At 42.3% G+C, this 22,389-nt stretch overlaps 1 protein-coding gene across 1 annotated transcript; it reads left to right on the plus strand.

Moving 5' to 3' along the window:
- The first annotated feature begins 3 nt into the window (after positions 1 to 3).
- On the plus strand, positions 4 to 18,325 carry LOC124067451 (neuroligin-4, X-linked-like). The gene is made up of 10 exons (XM_046404789.1): positions 4 to 34; positions 556 to 730; positions 2,001 to 2,990; positions 3,817 to 3,969; positions 6,766 to 6,951; positions 7,501 to 7,951; positions 9,275 to 9,488; positions 9,838 to 9,962; positions 12,844 to 13,453; positions 15,264 to 18,325. The coding sequence occupies exons 3-10, from the start codon at positions 2,507 to 2,509 to the stop codon at positions 15,669 to 15,671; spliced, it is 2,631 nt and encodes an 876-aa protein (XP_046260745.1). The 5' UTR covers positions 4 to 34; positions 556 to 730; positions 2,001 to 2,506; the 3' UTR covers positions 15,672 to 18,325.
- Positions 18,326 to 22,389: the final 4,064 nt, after the last annotated feature.

Consider the following 22,389-nt stretch of genomic DNA (forward strand, 5'->3'; position numbering starts at 1 on the left):
CGTGCAGGTTTGTGTTGCCATCTGTTTCCTACAGGTTTGTGCGAGCATGCGTTCTCTGCATATATGTTGTTTTTTTTTTAATTTCCTTGGTGTAATGGGACCATCTACAGGTGTGTGTGAATCTGTTGAAGCCCTGTGTGGTTATGCACCAATGTGCTTTGTGTAACTGTGCGCATTTGTGTGAGTGTGCGTTTCCCTGCACAGGTCGGTCCTCTCCTCTCCTCTCTGCGCTTCCTTACGGAGCTAGGTGCGTATCATTGGATCAGTAGCGGCTGCCTGCCACACTGTCCAATCGCATCTAGAGAGAGAAAGAGACACAAGGAGAGGGAGAGAGAGAGAGACAGCGAAAGAGAGAGAGATGGGGGAGGGAAAAGAAAGAAGGGAACAGAGGGAGAGGGGGAGATTGATCATTTAAACGTCCTGGGCCTTGCGTTCCTTGGAGAGAAAAAAAAAACCTACCACATCCAAAACGTCTCTTTCTTTTCATTTCCACGGAAGGACTGACGGCTTGAGGCTTGTTTTCCTTTCTTTCTTTTTCGGGTTATTCTCACCCAGGAGACGTGCCATCGCCACCAGCAGCAGCACCGGCAGCAGCAGCAGCAGAATATCTCCCAATATCCCATCCCGGGCACGTCGGATAAGCTGCAGCAGCGAAAACACGAGGCGAATATTGCGGTGGACGGGAACGGGAACATGGTCCGTGGGATCTTTCACCTCACGCCATGGCTGGGTACGGTATATCCCACATTTTGTCATTTGATTTTTTTTTTTACTGCACCAAGGCTCCAGGTTGATGCTTTGCATTTTATTGTGTGTGTGTGTGTGTGTGTGTGTGTGTATTTTGCCGTAGTCAGCTTCAGTGCCCACAGGATATTTTACCCTCACAAGCAAGCTTTTCTCCTCCCATATACTTCTTTTTTTCTTTTCTTTTCTTTTCTTTTCTTTTGTCTTCTTTTCTTCCCTTCCTCTTTGACGATCTTAATAAGAATGCAGCGCAGCTTTTTACGGTTTTATTTGTTCTTTCTGTGTAAAAATTACACAAGGGGAGGGTGGCAAGCGGGTTTGCCTTGATAAATGGAGCGTTATTCATCAGCGTGTGTGATCACCACTGGAATGTTAACTAGCACCTTGGACAGGCGACACCAATACAATCTAACATGGGAGGAGCGATAGTACTGATCGCTCCTACACTTTAATATCTCTGCTGCTTAAGGTGGATGTGCGGAAATTGATGTTGCCCTCCGTGCGCTCGCGCGTGCGCGTGTGTCTGTGTGTTAATATTCTGCCCTAAGGCCCTCAGAGAGAGATAGCAGTGTCGGCTTGGGAGCAGCTGTGTGTGTGTGTGTGTGTGTGTGAAAGAGAGAGAGATAGTGAGCATGTAGAGAGCAAGAAAGTGTGTGTGTGAGCAGCTTTGGAGTGTTTGTGTGTGGGTCTATTATTGGGAGATGTAAAGAAGGTGTGTGTATGTGCATATGTGGGAATAAGACAGAGAACAAAGTGTGTGTGTGTGTGTGTGTGTGATTGTGTGTGTGTGTGTCACAGGCTCTCTGCTTTATGCTACATGCAGGTCAGGAGCTCCACGGTGAATTCAGGGCTTAATTAAGCGTATGACGTGACCCCCCCTCCCCTTTCCCTTAACCGGGTCTTGTGATCTGTGAAACAGTGTGTAGTGTGGATGTGACATATGTCTGCGGCTCATACCGGATACACACACATGCACACACATGCACAAGCCGTTCCTGTGTGACACAGCAGCCCTGACACCGAATTAAGCTGAGCGGACAACATCTCGTTTGCTCCATCTATCGCTCTCATATCTATTTTTAACGTGAACAGCAGCGGGGTGGCAGAGCCTCCTCTTCTGATGTGATTTGTAAAACTGCTGTGTCTGTGTGTGCGTGTGACTTTTTATTTATTTTACACTGTGATTATTCTAATGAAGACTAATTAAGTCCTTCTCCACCTCTCTTTTCGTTTCTCTGCCTCTTTCTCTTTTCCAGGAGGCAGTTTGGGCTTGTTATCGGGGTGACCGGAAGGAGAAAGTGACAGAGGAACAGTGATGCTACTGTTTACATAACGAGAGACTCTCACACGCACACATACACATTCACACACACACACACACATACAAGCGCACATGCTCGACTCGCCGGTCCAGGCCTTACACACTCGCTTAAACACTTCCACACATACATACACACACAGACACGTATTCAAGGGACTCTCGGACTGAGTCACCACACACTCAGAGGCACAGCGTCTCTGACTCACACACAGGACCAAACACACTCACAGACACACACATACACACACACAAAGGTGGAAAAGGTTGTTTGCAACAACCAGGACTGTGTGTTGTGTGTGCTATGGGCCAAGCTGAGCAGCAGCTGTGTGTGAATGTTGGATACCTCTGAAGGGTCAGCACAGTAGTAACCCCCGCCCTCCTCGAGTCCCTACCTCCTTCCCTCTCATCCCTCATCTTCCAGCTAGCCCTGAACACACCACCATGTCCGAGCTGAGGACTAGGAGAACTCCCTCTCCCTTGTCTCCTCCTCCACCCTTTTCCTCCATGCTTGGGTTACTGTCCCTCCTCCTCTCCCTCTGCCTCTCTCTTTCTCTCTATCCGGCCTCTTCATCAGCACAACAGACTGTGCCGGTCATCTCCACGGCGCAGGGCCGCATCCGTGGCATCCTGACCCCGCTGCCCTCCGACCTCCTGGGGCCCGTCATCCAGTACCTGGGGGTACCATATGCAAGGCCTCCTACAGGGGACCGGCGCTTCCAACCGCCCGAGCCTCCTTTACCCTGGCCAGGAATACGAAATGTGACACAGTTTGCCCCCGTGTGCCCCCAGTCCCTGGATGAGAGGAGCATGCTGGGAGATATGATGCCATCTTGGCTCACAGCCAACCTGGATATAGCGGCAACGTACCTCACTCACCAGAGTGAGGATTGTCTCTACCTCAATATCTACGTGCCCACTGAAGAAGGTGAGTGAACCTAAAGGTGTGCACAGATTCTCTTGGGGGAAAGAGTGAATAAACATGCATGCAATGTTAGAATTAGGATTACATGTTTCGTGTCATTTTGGGCTTAAGTCAAGAGCGAGCAGCAACAAAGTGACACTGGCTAAGCAGAGATGATGGAAAGATGATTTTAAGAACATCTTGGCTGTGACAAATGATTGAAACATCCAAGTATCCTGTCAGGGCACAGACTTGAATAAATATATATATATTTTTAAGTGGCCTGCCCCCAACCAGTTCCCTCCACATTCCACCTCTTGTGCACGCCGCTGGTTGAACCAACACTTAATATGCAGACACCTGCGTCAGTGGCCGAGGGGTTTACGCCTTCACTTGTGGAGGAAAGTGGGAAGGACGCAGACTCACTCATGCATACATATTGGTTCATACACATGCATGTGAACACACACACACACACACACAGCCTCAATTTATATCCACCCGCTGAGAAATGAAAGTAGAGAGATATGAAGCATAGGGAAGCACGGGAGGCACAGACTTTTTCCACTTTTGTGTTATAAACCCACCAAGCGATTAAAGGCTGACTCAGTGTGGACATTTATGCAAGCAGAAGGAAGGTGGGTGGATCTGTGCATACACTCATGCACAAAAAAAATGATTATGTGTAGCCTTGGCATCAGGTTCTTCAGTGATGTCACCTTAAACACTGGTCTGAACAAATTACCAGGCCTTATGTTGCTGCCAATATCTATCTATCTATCTATCTATCTATCTATCTATCTATCTATCTATCTATCTATCTATCTATCTATCTATCTACCTTTTTCAGATATACATGAGGAGGGGGGTCAGCGGCCGGTGATGGTTTACGTTCATGGGGGCTCGTACACAGAGGGCACTGGTAACATGATGGACGGCAGTGTACTGGCAAGCTATGGCAACGTCATTGTCATAACCCTCAACTATCGCCTAGGAGTACTGGGTAAATTAATATATCTTCTCCATCTAAGTACTTTACTGCTTCAGTGGTTTTTGTTCATATAGATTGTAATACTTTTAGCATGGGTGTAGCTGTCGTTTTTTAAATAAGGACCCATTTTAGAGTGCCTGTTGGACATATAGCGGAGTTTATTGCACATGGAAGCTAAGAGACAATCTGTAGAGAAACAATCCACATTTAGAAACGGCTGTATTTGTGCTTCAGCACTGCGCTGCACCCTTTGAGCAAGAACAGTAGCAATGCAATTACTGCCAAGGTGCTGTGGGTATTCTGTTAATATCACTGCAGTATCACAAACATACTGTACTGTAATTTGCTTTGCATGGGGGTGGGGTGGGGAGGCATAAAAGGCTAAAGGGCATAAAATTGATTTTAAAAAAAGATGGTGAAAAAAAAAAACTGTATCCCCCGTTAAAAGCTGAAGAAGCGAAGAGGAGGTGTGCAAGTTAAATTTGTGGCATTGGTCAGCCATTACATCAAAAATAGTAATGTTTTCATGTGAAATCTCATTCAGTGTTCAGTGTTTTCAGATTTTTATGGGTTGATGTGTATTTATTAGTGATAAAACTATAAAATGTTTTGTGAGTATTGTACACGTTGTAAATGCCATTTCTTTTAACTAAACATATGCGTACTGTTTCTTCACATTTACATTATATTCGCCATCTGGATTGTTTAATACTTAAGCAAGATGTAAAATGTAAAAAAAAAAAAAATACGAGTGAGCTGTTTTTACCCAAAGTGCTTTTTTGTTTTGAGTGATTACATGTTCAGTATGGGTGTCCCTAGTGGAAATAAACCCCCCGAAGCCAATTTTTCCACTACTAGCATTGACTCAAATCTGATCCTTTTTACCTCCATGACTCTCTGACTCATTGCTCTCTGAACAGGGAAAATCTGATTCCCTGTGGTTTCTCTAATTTTAGACGGCTATGCAAAGCTCACGGGCTGAATAAATACAATATCTTAGAATCCTGGCATTCAGTAGCTGTAATTATAAATATTACAAAGCCCAAGCAGAGCAACAGCAGGGTTAAAAACCTACTTTAATGGAATAATTCACCGAACTACACTGAAGGTATTTGTATTGAGCAGCTTCTTTAAGCACAGTGTGCTTTCATATTAAATTAAGTCAGGTGCATTAGCTGCATGTCTTTCCATTGGCTGGGTTAAATCATGCCTTCCCTCTCATTAAGAGTTACTCACTATTTCATAAATTAATTACAACGATGAGCCAGCAGGTAAATAAAACATATAGCAGATTTATAATTACTTATGTGATCTGGTATATTCAGCGATTTTTTGAAATGGTTTAACTCATTTTCACTTTAAATTTGATTTATGTTACAGAAAGTGACTGATGGTTTGTGAAAAATGTTTTCGTTAATATGTTTATAGTTTTACCAGACAAACTTAGACAGGCAAAATAAAGGAAGAATTTTCATGGCATTTGGCTGCTTTTTCTCGATAAATTATTCAGTGAAAGTTTTTTATTTTCAGTAATTTTATGCAGTTGTAGCACACAAAGATCACGTAGATCACATGTGCACATGAAGGCCAGCTCTGGTTTCTCCTTTAGTTAGACAGAGCATGTTTTTGAAAATGGAGTGGAGTCAAGCTGAATACGCGTTCAAAGGTTAAAACATTCAAACAAATAATATTGATTTGACTTTGTAAGATAAGTTCTGTTATTTTTTTTCTGTCTTTCAAGACTTTCTTTAGACATTGATTTTATAATATGACATAAATCTGCATCTGCTTGGTGGGCGAAACGACTTCTTAATTCTGACCTTGGGGATAAAACTAGTTGCTACAGGTGTAATCACCACATGGAGATAAACACAGCCAGTCCTACATGCTTTTATTTGTCTTCATCTCAATCTTCTGTGTTTGCACCATCTCCAATATGATCATCACCACCACCTCCACCATCACCATCATCATCCATCATCTCCTGCAGCAGTGTCTCCTCCCTCCTCCTCCTCATCATTGTCACTGTAAGTTAGATACGTGAGGTGAGACCAATTGCTCAAAGCAGTGTACAATAATGATTTTTCTTTCATTAATTTTAATTTCTGTTATCTGCAGATAAAGGGGTATCTTTGTATGTAAATGTAAAGAACATATAATGATATCATTTTGTAACTGTTATCAAATAAATATAACTTTCTTATAATCTCTAATTTGCATGATAGAAATTTCTAACAAGTTGCACATGAGTGATGAAATATATTATTTTAATAACATTGCCTTTCTTGCTTATTATACTCCTGTATGCCAGCTTGAGGTCCACAGGAATTAGCTGCTGCAGTAATGAGATATACTGTCGTGGAGTGAGCCATTAGGATCCTTCGTGTTTGCTTAACAACGTCAGCAGTAAAGGGAATAAGGGACGTGTTTGGAGCTGCATGCGTGTGTAGGTTTGTGTGTGGCGTGCGCATGTGTGTGCGTAAGTTGATTTTCACTGACATGAGTATGGATGCCCCTCATTGAATTAATCCAATTTCAAAGAACTGCAGGGAAAGAACAAGAATTTTCATTATGTTTCTCTTTAAATGTATGATAAACAAGACTTGTAGTAATAGTGGGACAGTCCAACCAGTCACCTTCCTGTGTGCTCCGATGCTAATGTGCTCCTGTGTTGGTTTCAGAAAGTCATCACGAGAAACTTTTTTTGATCAATTCATTATTTTTTGACATTATTTGCTAAATTCTGCACAAGGCATTTTATTATGTTGCACCATCTGTAATAACATTTCTCTCTCTGCCTGCCTGTAGGATTTCTTAGTACAGGTGACCAGGCAGCAAAAGGGAACTATGGCTTGCTGGATCAGATCCAGGCTCTGCGCTGGGTGAAGGAGAACATCGCAGCCTTTGGGGGAGACCCAAACAGGGTCACCGTGTTTGGGTCCGGGGCCGGGGCCTCCTGCGTCAGCCTGCTCACCTTGTCTCACTACTCTGAGGGTAAGTTTAACTTAATCTAGCACAGTTATGGAAAGGATTTTTCCATTTTAAAATACACAGAGTATAGGCTGTTAGACAGTTGGGCAATTATGATGGTTGGTAAGTACGTGGGCGTTGTGAAAGCTATGACATTTAGGTTTATGGAACGTTTCAAGGTCTTCAGTGGAGCGACAAAACTTCCATTTACTGGTATAAATGCCTGAATAAGCCTTCTGAATAATACAGATTGCCTGTGAGCTTAGAGCTGTATTATTTAAAATTTTTAACCCTCACCTACTTTAACCTGGTGCTCTAACCGTGACCTGTCGTCCCTTTGAATAATGCATGTAGGTGAGTTCAGTGTTTCCTTTGCTTCAGGAATTCTTCCTCTGCATCTGTTTATGTGTGAAAACGTATTGTGTAACCCTCAAAGTGTGCAGCCATGCGGTTGTGCGTTCATGCGTGTATGGGTTTATGTGCATCCGTTATGGGTTTACGTGCATGCTTTATACACCCATATTTGTATATTTTTATATTTGTATTAATGTGTGGTGTGTGTGTGTGTCTCAGACCTGTTCCACAGAGCCATCATCCAGAGCGGCAGCGCTTTAGCCAGTTGGGCTGTCAACTACCAGCCCAGCAAGTATGCCCGGCAGCTCGGTGAGAGGGTGGGCTGTGGCATCGACGACAGCACCCAACTGGTCGCCTGCCTCCAGGGCCGGAGTTACCGCGAACTCGTGGAGCAGAACATAACGCCGGCCAAATATCACACGGCATTTGCCCCGGTGATTGATGGTGATGTTATACCTGATGACCCCCAGATTCTGATGGAGCAGGGAGAGTTTCTGAACTACGACGTGATGCTGGGGGTTAATCAGGGCGAGGGCGTGAAGTTTGTGGAAGGCATTGTGGACTCAGAGGACGGCGTCACGGCTGAGGACTTTGACTTTGCTGTGTCAGACTTTGTGGACAGTTTGTATGGATACCCAGAAGGTCGAGATACACTGAGAGAGAGCATAAGGTGAGTGAGTATGAATGTATGGAGAAAGTGTTTAAGGAGTAATTTGACATTTTTGGAAAGCTTATTTGCTTTCTTGCAGAGAGTTTGGTTGTTAAGTATATTATAAAGTTTATATATGATAAAGTTATTGTTTGTTAAGTATGAAACTAGAGTCAGAAGATGGTTAACTTAGTTTAGCATTAAGACTGATGGAGACAGCTAATCCTGCTCCAAAATCCACTTACCAGCACCCCTAAAGTTGATTACAAGTAATTATCATATTTTGTTAAATACTCTTTTTTGATTGGTCAATTACAACATTCTGTGATTTGTTATTTCGGAATAGAGAATGGGAATCGCAGAGCATTCTGGGGCGATCTTGGAGGACAGCAAACTAGCTGTTATTATCTGTCACTTTCATTTGTCACGTCCTGTCAATCGCTGATCATCACAAATGTGTAGGAGTACGCATGAAAGATAAACTCTCAACAGAGGCGAAGGAGCAATATTTCAAAACTGAAGATAGTTAATGCTAGAGTCAGGTTTAGTTATGCTAACTGCATGCTAAAAGTATGCTGACTAATTATGCATATTTATTCTGCTGGTATCTTGCAAAATGAATCACATAACTTTAACCAACTTTTGTGTCTGAATGTATACTGCAACATTTAGTGTTTTCAGTCTTATTCAGTGTGCAGTGTTGTGTTTTAGTTCAGCAGTTCCTCTTCATTTCTTATGTCCTGCATCTTGTTGTTGTTGTTGTTGGTCTTGTGACTGGCTGTTTCAGCCCACTGTCCAGCAGTGATTACTGATTATGTTGAAACAAGTTTAACTGAGTTACACTGAGCTGAACAGGTTGAGGCTACTGACGTAGATGGGTGGTGACGTAAAAATGGTCACTTGGCTGATGAGATGTCACATTCCCTACAGCAGACTGCTGTCACGAGTAGCTGACTGTTGCTATGGATGCAATTCTGATCATAGATTGGAGGACCACGTCTAATCATATCAATCTGGGTTTGGATGGTTTAATCATACTAGATTTTCTTAATAAATGATCTTTCGAGCTGTTGGAGGCTACTTGTTTCCTGTCTTAATGATAAGTAAAACTAAATACCTGCTGCAGCGTCAGATACAGTATGGAGATATGAGAGTGGTTTCATGTGTCTCATGGTCACGTGTGTTATGGATATGCATGCACTCTATAAAGTGTTATACCTTTATGAAAAATGTATTTTTGCATACATTTAATAGCATAAAATATTTGTTAATAGATTCGTTGATAGATGGATTGTTTAATTGATGAATTGATTAACTGTCTAATTTTAAATGTATACACTGAAGGTTTATGTACACGGACTGGGCTGACCGTGACAACGCAGAAACCCGGCGGAAAACTCTGGTTGCGCTATTCACAGACCATCAATGGGTGGCGCCAGCAATCGCCACAGCTGATCTCCATGCTCAGTATGGATCCCCCACCTACTTTTACTCCTTTTACCACCACTGCCAGAGTGATGCTACACCACCCTGGGCTGATTCTGCCCATGGTGATGAGGTATGACGGCGGCACAGTGATGTATGGTTTTACAGTTGTTAGATAACATGGTATTTAGCAGTAAGCAGTAAGCCATTTTCATGCTTTTTGTATAGGTGTACATGTTATGTTCAGTATGCTGAATGTGCGCATGAATGCTTTTGTAGCTGGCATTTGTGGGGGTGGATTTCAGTCTGTATGACGGGGGATAATGTCTCAAACAGGATGAATTTAAAGACCTGAGTTTAGGTTCACTGCCATTCCTCATGAATCAGTTTCTGTCTTCACTGGGAATGATTCAGTTATGGTTCTGGTTACTGTCAAGAGAATGAATGTAATCCTGTGTATGCCTGTGTGTGTGTGTGTGTAGGTGCCCTATGTGTTCGGCGTGCCCATGGTGGGACCTACTGATCTGTTCAACTGTAACTTCTCCAAGAACGACGTGATGCTGAGCGCTGTAGTCATGACTTACTGGACCAACTTTGCCAAGACCGGGTGAGCTATAAAAATGGGAACAACCACTGAGAATATGTTTTTCCTTTTTCTTAACCAGACTACATAAAGAAAAATCAAGAAAGCGAGACAAAACAAAGCACAGCTTCAGGAAGATTCAGTTCTCTTTGTTTCTGGATTCTCTGAAATCTGTTTGCAGTTTCTCCTGTTAACATATAATCCATAACAACATGTAGAAAGTCATCAAAATCATCATCAGCATCATGATAGTGAATGAAAGCCTTGCCATTACATCACATTGTAAAATGTGGAAGAAAATGTGCAGCATTTAGTGGGAAATCTGCAGAGATGGGATTTTGGCAACACACGGTATTGTTGCTGTAACTGTGGACAGCTCACTCTTGATTTTACAGGAACAAACCTCCTCCAGGATTGAAATAAAACAGCCAAGACTAAAGCCTATGGTGTCACCAAGACAAACAGCAAGTGCTTGATAAGTTTTCTTTATGTTTAATTTGCTGGATTAATTGAGAGTAAACATGCATTCGGAATGTAATTATCTGGCAGAGTTCACACAGAGAGAGAACAATCAAACAAACAGAATAACAGGCAGAAGATATTATGATTAGTAATTCGCATTAAGCAAATGCTGTTCATACGTAACTATTCTGCATTTTCTAAATACCACTGGGGAAGAATAAATCAACGTCAGTGTGTGCAGGAGACACAAGTTAGCCTAAACCCATCTCTTTGTAAAGTTTTTCCAGCATGATTAGTAACATTTCAATGATAAAATTAAAAAAAATGTTTTTCAGAAATGTTAGGTTAGCTTAGATTTTATGATGCAGTAGAGGAAAACTGTGACGTTAATTTAGAGCAACAAAAATAATGACCTGACAGACAGAGGACATAGTGCTATGCTGTCTTTTCCTTCAGAAGGTCTCTGATGTCAGAGCAGACGACAGTACTTTAGGTAAAATAATGAAAGCAGTACGGCAGACTAATTTTTGGCAGAGGGCACACATGAGTTCTCTGTCATGTTAAATTCTTGACAAGGCTTTTCTTCTCTGGGCCTTGGCTGGGAAAGCTGAAGAACCTCTGCTCTTGAAAAAATCTCTGAGGAAAGCCAAGGTAATGTCTTAAAAGAAGAATGAAACATTGGCCACTGTTTGATAAAGCTTCTCCTTTCTTCTTCATTCATTTGTGGTCAAAACCGAAGCAATGAGAACAAGAGCTTATTCAGTGTGTTATAATTAAAATGATTCTCCAGTAGCTAAAAAAAAAAAAAAGTTTATTAAAGTGAGTGCGAAATGATCTGCCGGTAGCTAAGAAAACTGTTGTTGTCTAATGAATCCACATTAATACTTTAAAATCCTGACAATCCGCATGATAAGAGTACCTTTTATCTGCCCACTGTAACATGATTTACAAGATAAAAGTAATTGTTGAGGATGGACCCTCTTTCTGCAGTGCTCGAAGTGAGTAATTACCCGTAATTAATCCAATAGAGGCTCAATCCACTGAGACCTCTCCAGATTTACAGAGACATCTGCAGTCTAGACCTTGATCTAAATCACCACAGAGCCTCACTATCTCACAACATACAGAATTAGGACAGGGCTCCCACATAATTTGACTGTGACATTAAAACACATCAAGCCAGCAGTTTCTGGCCCCTGTGGTCTGCCTTGTCATTACTGCCACAGCCAGCTGCAGAGCAAGATCATCAAGGAGGCATGAAGAGAAGATTTTAGTGTGAGGGAACTTTCTCTGAAGAAACATTTTGCTCGGCTGAGGATGCCTCAGATGGTGATGGAACTCTGCGACAGCTCAATTTAACACGGGGTGATATGATGTTCCCTGATGTATATTTTGTAAGCCTCTGTGTGGGCATATAAATCTTCAGGCTGTGTGTGTGTGTGTGTGTGTGTGTTTGTATGCCGGTAGGTCTTTACGCTAGTTGCTTTTTGTGTGCCGTTCACAAGGTGTTGATTGACAAGAGAGCACATAGCGTGTAACTGGCAAGTCTGTGAAGATGTGTTGCTGTTTTATTTACGTTATTTTCGCTGCCGACACAAATAAGTCGAGGCATCAACAAATAAACGCCTGTCTGTACGTGTCAGGAAGGGGATTTTTCAGGCACTTTTCACTATGCCACACACACACACACACATGCGTGCACACACATTCTAATCAAGGTATCTGGCAGATTTATGATTGTAAGAGGGGCAAATACACACACACTGTTTGCACTGTGCAAAAACTGAAATATTTTGTAAGAGGCGTATAATGTGGACGGAAATCAATGATCTGTAACTAAATCACCTTGAGCTTTTGTTTGTGCAGATACTTTATGCCGCTGATTTGTCTCAAGGTACTTCAATACTGGGTAGAAAGATGTGTGCCAGCGCTGGTGAAAGTGTTGGCCGGCATGAGAGAAACTCACGCTCCTCAGAGGACAGTAGTCAGCTGAGAAAAAGTCTGCAGCAGCTCTGTTAGGACTTCCTGGCATTTGAAAAACTGAAAAGCGTGAAATATTAGTATTTTCAAGAAATGTCTGAATCACAGTATTAAAACCCACTGACTTTCAGGAAACCCTATTCTCTGTTGCATTTTGCTGTGGTTTATTTAATCTTTTGTTGGTCATGTCCTTGATCTTGATAAACTGTGATGTAGCACATTTATTTTGTTTATTTTATGTTCAATTTTTTCACCTGTTTCTGTGTTTCTTAAAGTATACAATTACAGATATTTGTAGAAAAACAGGTTCAGAGGGAATGAAAAGCGATGTCAAACAACTGATCCCTCCTTTTGTTATCCACAGATTATATAAGCAAAAAAGAAAAAACTTACATAACCACCGCAAGCCCACACAAAGCATCTCGATGTGAATAAAGAACTCTGTGTGTTTTGCTCTTTCCAGTGACCCAAACCAGCCGGTTCCTCAAGACACCAAGTTCATCCACACCAAACCTAACCGTTTCGAAGAAGTGGCCTGGTCTAAGTACACCCCTAAAGAGCAGCTGTACCTCCACATTGGCCTGAAGCCCCGTGTCAGAGACCACTACCGTGCCACCAAAATCTCCTTCTGGCTCCAGCTGGTCCCTCACTTGCATCATGTCAATGAACTCCTCCAGTCGGTGTCTTCCTTCACACACAGCCCCTCTCCACAGGATGACACTCCTTATTCCTACACTAAGCGTCTTGCCAAAGGTTGGCCACCTAGTAGTACACGTCATCCGGGTTCACAAGGAGGTACACCTCAGCCTCCGGAATCTGCTCTAGGCCAAGGTGGAGGGGAAAACGGCATCCGCGTTCCTAATGAGGACTACTCGACTGAGCTCTCAGTGACGATTGCGGTGGGAGCGTCACTTTTGTTTCTTAACATCCTGGCGTTTGCAGCTCTGCTGTACAAGAAAGACAAGAGGCGTCTGGAGCATCGTCGGCCACGTCCGCTTCCTCCCCCGAGACGAGACATCACACCTGCGGACGTCGCAGCCCACCTTCAGGGGGAGGGACTGATGTCATTACAGGTGATTCTTGTGTCCTTTGTGTTTTTATTGTGCATCTGTAAGCACTGTGAAATTTCAAATCAAATCTGAAGCCAGCGTAGACCGGGTGTAGAATATGTGTGCTTCTGTAGCCACATTGTCGCCACATTGCCAAGTTGTATTGAAAATAATCATGCTTATTGTTAATAATGGCACATCGAGCCAGTCGAGGTCGCATGTGTGACTGTCTGACCGAACGTCTCTCTCGCCAGTGGAGAAGCTGCCAGTGGAGCACTTCTGCAGAGCACAGCCTGTCATCAGCAGACATTATCAGTGTGAGAGTGTGTGTAGTTGCGTATCCGTGAGTGTGTTTTGATGCACGTGCATGTGTGAGCTGTGTCCAATTGCCTGAATTGCTTCCAGTTGCCTCCAATTCATCCGCTGACTATTTGGCCTCTTTTGTGCTCCGTCGGCTGTGCTGAAATCTCACACTCTGAGTGCTAAATGTCAGGGTTTTTTTTCACAGCTGACAAAGCCTGTTAATTGGCAGTTGAAGTGTAGTCATGTAGCTCCACATTTGCTTTTTTAATTGTGTTTTATTTATTTTAAATGGACGGTAATTCTTTTCATGTGGTAGATCTGGTGTGACAAGTAAAAATCAAGCTTTCTTTTATGCGTATACACGATTGTCATTTAATGTATTCTTGTGTTATACATAATTCTGACAAGGAAATCACTTGATATCCTACCGGGTATTTGAGGATGACATAGAAATCAGTCAAACCCAGTCAGAAGTGGCTGATGATGACAAATGGCAGGGATGTAGTTTGAATTTGATTTGATCTCTGTATTTGGTTTGTCGCTCAGGCTGGTCTCAGGTGGCTCTAAAACAAATCTGACGAGACTCTCAGTTTACTCCAGGAATTTAGATAGTTTCACTAATTTTAATGTGTCACGGTGGTGATTTAACAATTATTGTTCTTCTGAGAGGTACGAAGTGTCAGCGACACTAACACATGATTTTACATGGTTTTGAACTGAAATAGGTGTCACTACATGTCAGGCTGGGATATAATTCAGTATTATTGCAACAGTGGAGAACAGATTATTTCACTGAACACCTCAGTTTTACTGTTTTATGCATGATACATTTGCCATGTCATGATATATCAAAGATCTTGACAATATTGATGTTGATTTCAGTCACAGAGCCCAGCCAACTAATTTTTGATTACAGCTGAAAGATTAGAACCATTAATCAATTAGTTAATGGACAGAAAATAAATCTGCAACTGTTTTGGCAACATTGTAATTGTTAAAAGCATAAATGCCAAATTTTCTCAGGTTCCAGCTTCACCATTGTTCCAGTCTTGGTGTTGTGCTGGAAATTGTTTTGGGTTTGGACTGTTGGCTTGTGCAAAACAAGCTTTAGGAAACTGTGATAAGCATTTTTCACCGTTTCCTGACATTTTATGTTATAATATAATGAAGCTTAATTGATTAAATAGGAAAATGATTGGTAGCTTAACAATGAAAATAGTCATTTGCTCCTGGATTTGCACATTTTGTGTGGAGCCTGATTTTCATTTTTCCCTTTCTGTCTCTTTGTGTCATGAACAACAGCAGTGCAGTGCTTCAAAACTTGTATCGGGTGTACAGTAGTGGCAGGAATCAAAACAATCAGAGCTCTGGCACTCATGACAATAGTCTTCTTATTTATTGTGTGCTTTTGCCACACAATAAGAAGACTGTTTATGTGTGTGTGCTGGAGTTTTGCTTGCGTTGTCTCTTTGTGTCCCCGTTGTCATCCTCTCTTCTGGTCATCCCTTTGTCCACCCCTCCAACCCTTTAGGTGAAGCAGCTGGAGTGTGATGCAGCATCAGCAGATGAGAGGAACAACGCTCACCACCATCACACTCTGGATACACTGGACGCCTTGGACGGCTTGGACACCCAGGACATCTACAGTACGCTGGACACTGTGCGCCTCACCTGCCCGCCCGACTACACTCTCACCTTGCGCCGCTCACCCGACGACGTCCCCCTCATGACCTCTCTGACCCCAGGGTCGCTGCCCGTGACCCCGGGGTCACACCCTGTCACCCCTGCAACACCCATGACCCCCATGACACCTGGATCAGTGGTGGGGATGAGGATGGGGCATCCTCACCAGGGATACACACACCACAGCCCATATAGTAACACACACTTGCCACACACACACATTTCCACACACACACACTCCACCACGCGTGTATAACCGCTGCAAGATACTTGCACAAACAGGGACATTATTACAAGACACACACACACACAGGGACATACACACAGACACACACACACACACAGATTCATAAAACAAAAGACTTAAATACCTCTACAAATTACCCTGCAGGATTGTTACAGATGGAGATCAACAGAAAGACATTTTCAGTAACAGGATGAAAAGACAGACAGCTGTGTGTTGCATGTTGAGGAACTGAAGACAAACTGGATCCCGGGAGATGCAGTTCTATGCATCATTCGCTCATAACCTGGAACAAGATGAGCCAAGACGTCCATCGAACGTCTGAAAACCTGCTTTGGATATTGAGTCATCTGCTTTTTTTTTTTTTACACCTGAGGAGGAAGAGGAGGAGCGCTGTTGCAAAAGGGTCAGTTACGGATCAGTTTACATCTCCTACTGTACCCGTGCTGTGCAGTGAAGCAGTGCTGGGACTGAGCAGAGCAGATGTAGATGCAGAACTGAGCAAAGAAGTACCACACACAGACTGCTGATGTCAACTTGAACAACCTGTGAAATGTGAATGTAGCATTTTTTTTTTCATTAAAAGATCAAAGGTCCTATCTGCCAAGGATCAAACTAAGCTGAGGAGAAAATAACAAATTTCAGTGAGAGATGGATGTAAAAACAGACAGACAGGAAGAGGGGATTAAAAAAAAAACAACATTAGCTGAAGGAAAAGTTACTCAGATGGTGGGAAAGAGATTAAGATTTTATTGAGAGGGATTTAACAGCTGTGAGGATGAAAAAGACGAAGAGCGATAAAGTGAGATGGAAAACACAGCGATGGAAAGTGTGCCAAGAGAGAGAAATTAGCTTCAGAAGAAGAAGAAGGGGCTTCTGAAGTGTTGTCAGACATACTGAAGAATCACTCTAACCAGCTATGTGCTAAACTCTTGTAAATAGGATGGAAAGATACAGATGATATATTATGATTTATAGCATTTACCTGCTTCTTGCATCAAAACATGACTTATTTAACCACATTATTGCTTTCATTTCAGATATTACTATATTATTGTATAGATGTCCTGACGCAAGGCTGGTTGTCTTTCTATCTCACCCACTGTAGTATGTACACAGTACCTTTATTTAAAGGCTATATTTGCTATGCACAGCCATTTCAGTAATTCTTAACTATGTAAACATCTAGATACTTGTTTAGCGGATGACCTATAGGGCATTTTTCACACCATCCTGTCTATTTGTTTGACCACTGGATGATGAGCTAGTACTGTGTAGATAATGCAATATCGGTTTGATGATTGAGCACCAGCCAAAAACCATGACCCTTACCCTCCTTTGAACCTTATCCCTTACTGTTCTCCTCCCCCTTCCTTTTCCTATAATTCTTCTTAAAGGTCTTACCCTTAATTTCCTAATAAACCCAACCTTAATAAAAGTCAGACAAGACAGGTGGTGATGATTCAGGGGGTCACAGAGTGTCCAAAAAAATTCAAGAACACTCTTTTAAATTCATCTGAACTTTAAGCTTCACATTTTACCAGGGGTATTTAAGAGCTCCCGCTTGAACTACCTAACGCTGAATGGAACTTTGTCCCTCTCAGAGGCACAAATTAGAAGACTTTGGCCAAGTTCTAGTGTTGTTTCCCATCCTCCAAAACTAAAAACCAGGCTTAAAAAGTCTTAAAAAATGTGGATCGGTCATCTGCATTTTCAGGCCTGGGAGTTTGGTTCACTAAATGCCACCAGTTGTTTGAATCCTGATTTGATTAATTAAGGGGAATGTGGGTGGGGCTGAGGAGGATTGATCAGATTGTTTGTGTGATTGACATCGATGGCTAAAACACTTCCCAGCCTTTAAATCCTTACTGTCCTCTTAATGGAGCAATATTTTTTTCAAATCGCCACCAAGACATGCTTTAGAAGACGTGAAATTAATAATCAAATCCCCAAGCAACACCTTGCAGAAATAATGATTGAGCTTTCTTTCGGAGAGAAGCTGGACGTTTTCCTGATGACTTCACAGTGGGTGCTCGAGGGCGGCAGCGGTTACTACTGTGTGTCATCATAATAAGATTTGCAGCATTCACAAAATCAATTTCATCCAATTCATACTGACAGTTTGTGTGGCAGAGGTGTGATACCATCTTGGCTGCCACTAACAGAATACTGGTCGCTTCTGTGATGATAAAAATCTTGTATATCAATTAAACAACCACCCCCTGACTCCCACACTTTGGTTCTACCCAGTAACTCAACCAAAGGCCCTAACCCTGATTGAAACTTTTCTACTTTCTCCTCTTTTCCTACTACTTTCCTTTTCCTTTTCCTCTCCCCATCCCCCCACCCAGCCTAATCTGTGCGACTACATGCAGCTTTGTCACAGTGAGGCCTATTTAACCTCCTCTCATCCTAAGTAACTTCTTCATGAGAGATTTTAGTTAATTGTCGAGAGAAATTCTTGAAAAATGAAAGCCGACATTTGCGGATGGCAAGCAAAGAACTTTTACAAAATTATATAAAAATAACATTTAACGGTTGTGTTTGATTGACTGAATTTTTTTTTCATATGGGTTTATTGACTCAGCGGATGGCTGGATTGTGTCAAGCATAAAACATTTCTGCTGCATTTTTGAAAAATAAAAATATCAGTATTTTACAATTTATGAGCATTTAAAACGTCTTGTATGTTTTGATTCTGAATATTTATGATGGTGTAGAAATTCAGAGGCGATATGGGATGTTTGCTTTTAACGTATAATGTGATCCCTTACCGCAGAATTCGCCAAATAATGTACAGCAGACTTGTGAAATTAGGGGAAATAGTAATATTGTTGGCAGACAATCTCATTTGTTCTTTCATTTGTTTTAACTTGGTTATTTGTTTAAAAATTATGTTTCCACCCAAGTGGTGGATTTTACACCAATCCTGTTTTCAAAGAAGTAGAAGCAATAGGTAGGCCTTCATTTTTTTGCTCTCTTGCTGAGAGATGGACGAGAAGGTCCCTCTCTGGTAGAGAAGGTCCCTCTCTGGTAGACAGACTTTTTTCTAGCATTATCAGAGCTTGTCACTTAGTGATAAAACAGAGAAGCTAAAATGTTGAGACAGGGATAATTTCACATTTTGGGAAATAAACTCTTTGGCTTTCTTGTCCAGAGTTGGATGAGAAGCTTGATGCCATGCATGCTCATGTCTGCATAGTAGATATGAAGGGGGGAATAAGTTGTGATTTAATTGTGTAGCTGTTTCCCTGCCTCCTAAGCTAATCGGCCCCTGGATGTAGCTTCATATATAGCCTGCAGACATGTGAATGGTATCAATCTTCTAATCTAGCTCTCAGCACAAAAGTGAATAAGATTATTCCCCCAAATGTCAAACTATTCCTTTAAATCTTTAGCTAGTGAATATGTTATACAATTACCGAAATCACTGCTGCAGCAGAATATGGTGATATTACTATAAATCATCATATAACCAGCAGCCCCTGCCAGCTGGCCAAGGAGACCCTGTGAGATGTGAAAGAACCAAATTCATGGCTGACTTCCAGGCTAGATTGATGTCTCCTACACTGTGTCCCCGCTCTAATCCCATTAACTAGATATAAGTGCAGTTAATTTGATTTATGGCAGGCAACACATTAGAAAGCACGCCTTCAAGTCATGACCAGGTGTTTTTTTGTTTGTCGTCAACATGTGTAGAAAGTGACCTGAGAAGTCAGTTGATATAAACTGAAAACACAGTCTATGGTGGACTAATTTTTACTATATCAAGAGCACTTTTTTCTTTAATCACCTCTTTTTTTTGTCTTAATTTTTTCTTTAATTGTGTTTACATGATTGGGGTTGTTTCAGCAGTTTTTTTTTCAGCTTTTAAACAAAATAGTGCAGCCCAGAAATGAAGTGTGTACCAGGATGTGTCCAGATGGTGGGGACTGGAACATTTTCACAGACTAATATTTAAAAACTGAATGTGAAGCATCTGGAGACTATTCCAAGGTAATATTTGGCTGACGTTGATAACTGCTAAATCTCAAGAATTTAGTCTTTGTTAGCTATTTAATAACTGTCAGAGATATAAATTCCACACAAAAGTGTTTTAATGCTTTTTTTTTTAAATCCAGATGCAAATTTTCAGTGGAAAGTTCACTGATAGCCTGTGAATAGCCAATGGCCATTGTGACAACTTGGTTTTCTCTGTAGCCCACATGTCACTTAGTGGAGGGAAAATTAGCTTGAAGGGCAAACAGAGTGGGGAGTCATGACACATTGTGTTTCAGATCTGCCCACCTGGTTAAACAAAGACTGACTGTAGGCATTGTGTCAGCAGGAGTCTGCAACGAGCCAGTTGTATTTAGGTGCAGTGATGCTTGTAGTGAAATGCTAACATCAGCATGCTTATGTGCCTGCAGTGCCAACGCTAACACGCTAACGCTTAGAAGGTATGATGTTTACTATGTTCACCATCTTGTTTTAGCATGTTAGCATGCTAACATTAATTAACCAGGCCTATAGCTCAAGTGGATGAGAATGTCATTAGTTTCGCTGGTAGGTGTACAAGACAAAGTATTGGAAATTAAGACACTGACATGATGGTGGCGCTAGATGAAAAGTCAGGGTCTCACTAACCTTAATCCTGCATGCAAATTTCCTGGCAGTCAAAGTGATGAAGTGAAAAACCAACATTGCCATTCCAAGAGCAACACTGCTAGGGATGCTAAAATTAATATTAATATTAACAAGATAATTCTGACTTCTGATTTGAGCAAATTATCCCTGCTTAGTGTTGCATCCCACAGTCTGAAAGACCGTGACAATGTCAACTCCTCCTGCTTTCTTCTTTCTAAGGGAATCGAGAGAACGAGAAGGGAGGGCGGGAGGAAGATAAAGCTAAAAAAAAAAAGGAAATACTGAAAGAGGAGTGGAAGTGCAGGATGCCTAATGAATGATAATGGGACATGGAGAGGGTCGTGAATGAAATAATGTAAAGGAGAGTAAATAAAGGATGCTTGGAAGGAGGAGAGGAGAGGAGAGGAGGCTGACAGATAAGGGGAACTCATTAAGGAATGGGACACAGCCTGCATGGTTGTTTACTGGCTGGCAGGTTCATTGTACTTAATCATTCCTGCCAAGGCGCGCACACACAAACACACACACACACACACACACACACAAATGCATCCGTAAACGTACACTCTTGCATTTTTGCGTGTCTGCGGATACTGATACAAGTGCACTGTGCATATGTTCATGCATGCTTGCTTCATACCCACATACATGTACACACATACATGTATCCGCACACGCACACACACACACACACACACACACACACACACACAAATGCATCCGTAAACGTACACTCTTGCATTTTTGCGTGTCTGCAGATACTGATACAAGTGCACTGTGCATATGTTCATGCATGCTTGCTTCATACCCACATACATGTACACACATACATGTATCCGCACACACACACACACACACACACACACACACTGCACGCCACTGCAGGCCCCATAGCAACTTGAGTCACTGAATCATTTTCTCCATGGCCTTCATCACTCTCTTTCTCTCTCACTATTACACTATCTTCTTCTTATCTCTTCACGCTTCCTTTCACCTCCCTCTCATCCTTCTCTCCCTTTATTATTATTATTTTTTCCTTCTCTTACACCACCATAGGTCTTCTCACAATCTTTCCCCTACATTCCTTCGTTCCCCTCCCCTGCCTTCTGTCCTCTGTTTGGATGAGTTCCCCCTTATCTAACAACCTTGAGATGATCTTCAGAGCGTCATTGCAGTCGAGCGTGTGAGGTCACAGCGTCTCCTGTCTCCCTCCTCCTCTTTCCTCATCTGCGTGCCCCTCGATCATTTCACTCCTCTCCACTGCATTTTACTACACTTTATTTTTTGGCTCCTCTTCTTCTGTCTAATCTGCCATCCTCCTCCTCCCCCTCCACCTCCCCGCTCTCTGTTTCATCTCACACTCCATTTCTCTCCTCCTGTACTAACATCCATCTCTTCCTCCTCTGGCCTCCTCTCCTCTCCTCTCCTCTCCTCTCCTCTCCTCTCCTCTCCCATCCTTCTCTTTTTGGCCAGTTCATTTCATCTTCCCTCTTTGCGCTCTTTTCCTCCCTGTTTTCATCATACTCTCCTCATTTACAGAGCTGTGAAAAGAGGTGATACAATGTTCCTTTGTCATGTGTGTGTGTGTGTGCATGTCTGATTTTGCATGTGTCTCTTTTTTGCTTTCGGTGTGTGTTGCTGTGGGCATGTTACACATCTAACTGTCTTTCAGGCATTTGAGAGCCCCGCAGTGTTTTTGCTCTCTAATTAATTAAGCGTGGGATGCTTTAGTCTGTTTATTGCTTGTCTGTCTCGCTTGTTTTTTGACCATCTGTCTCTCTCTCTCTCACCTCAAAGGAGCTGTACCAGTTTATCTGTATACTACATCGATCTGTTTCTCTCTGTTTGCTGTCTCGCCTGTCTAGCCCCCCTTTTATCTTTCTGTCTGCCTGTCTCTCTCTCTCTTATTGTATACCCCGTCAGACTTATCTCTGGGGGAGAACTGCTACATAATTCAGTCTTCTCTGACGCCCACTGCTTTTCATAATGGAGTGTAAACAAGAGCAGTAACAAAGTTGGTCCAGCTGAGGTCAGCATTGTTCCTGATAAATTAAGACCAGGACAGCATGCCCTGCAGAAAGTGGCAAAGTTTCACTTTTTTTGT

This window comes from Scatophagus argus, chromosome 11, assembly GCF_020382885.2.
Source record: "Scatophagus argus isolate fScaArg1 chromosome 11, fScaArg1.pri, whole genome shotgun sequence".
NCBI lineage: Eukaryota > Metazoa > Chordata > Actinopteri > Scatophagidae > Scatophagus > Scatophagus argus.

Bases quoted from the DNA above. Each gene is read 5' to 3' on its own strand.
- LOC124067451 (XM_046404789.1), top strand. From the start codon at position 2,507: ATGTCCGAGCTGAGGACTAGGAGAACTCCCTCTCCCTTGTCTCCTCCT. The intron at 6,952-7,500 runs GTAAGTTTAACT...TGTGTGTCTCAG, and splicing joins CTTGTCTCACTACTCTGAGG to ACCTGTTCCACAGAGCCATC. The intron at 13,454-15,263 runs GTGATTCTTGTG...CCAACCCTTTAG, and splicing joins AGGGACTGATGTCATTACAG to GTGAAGCAGCTGGAGTGTGA.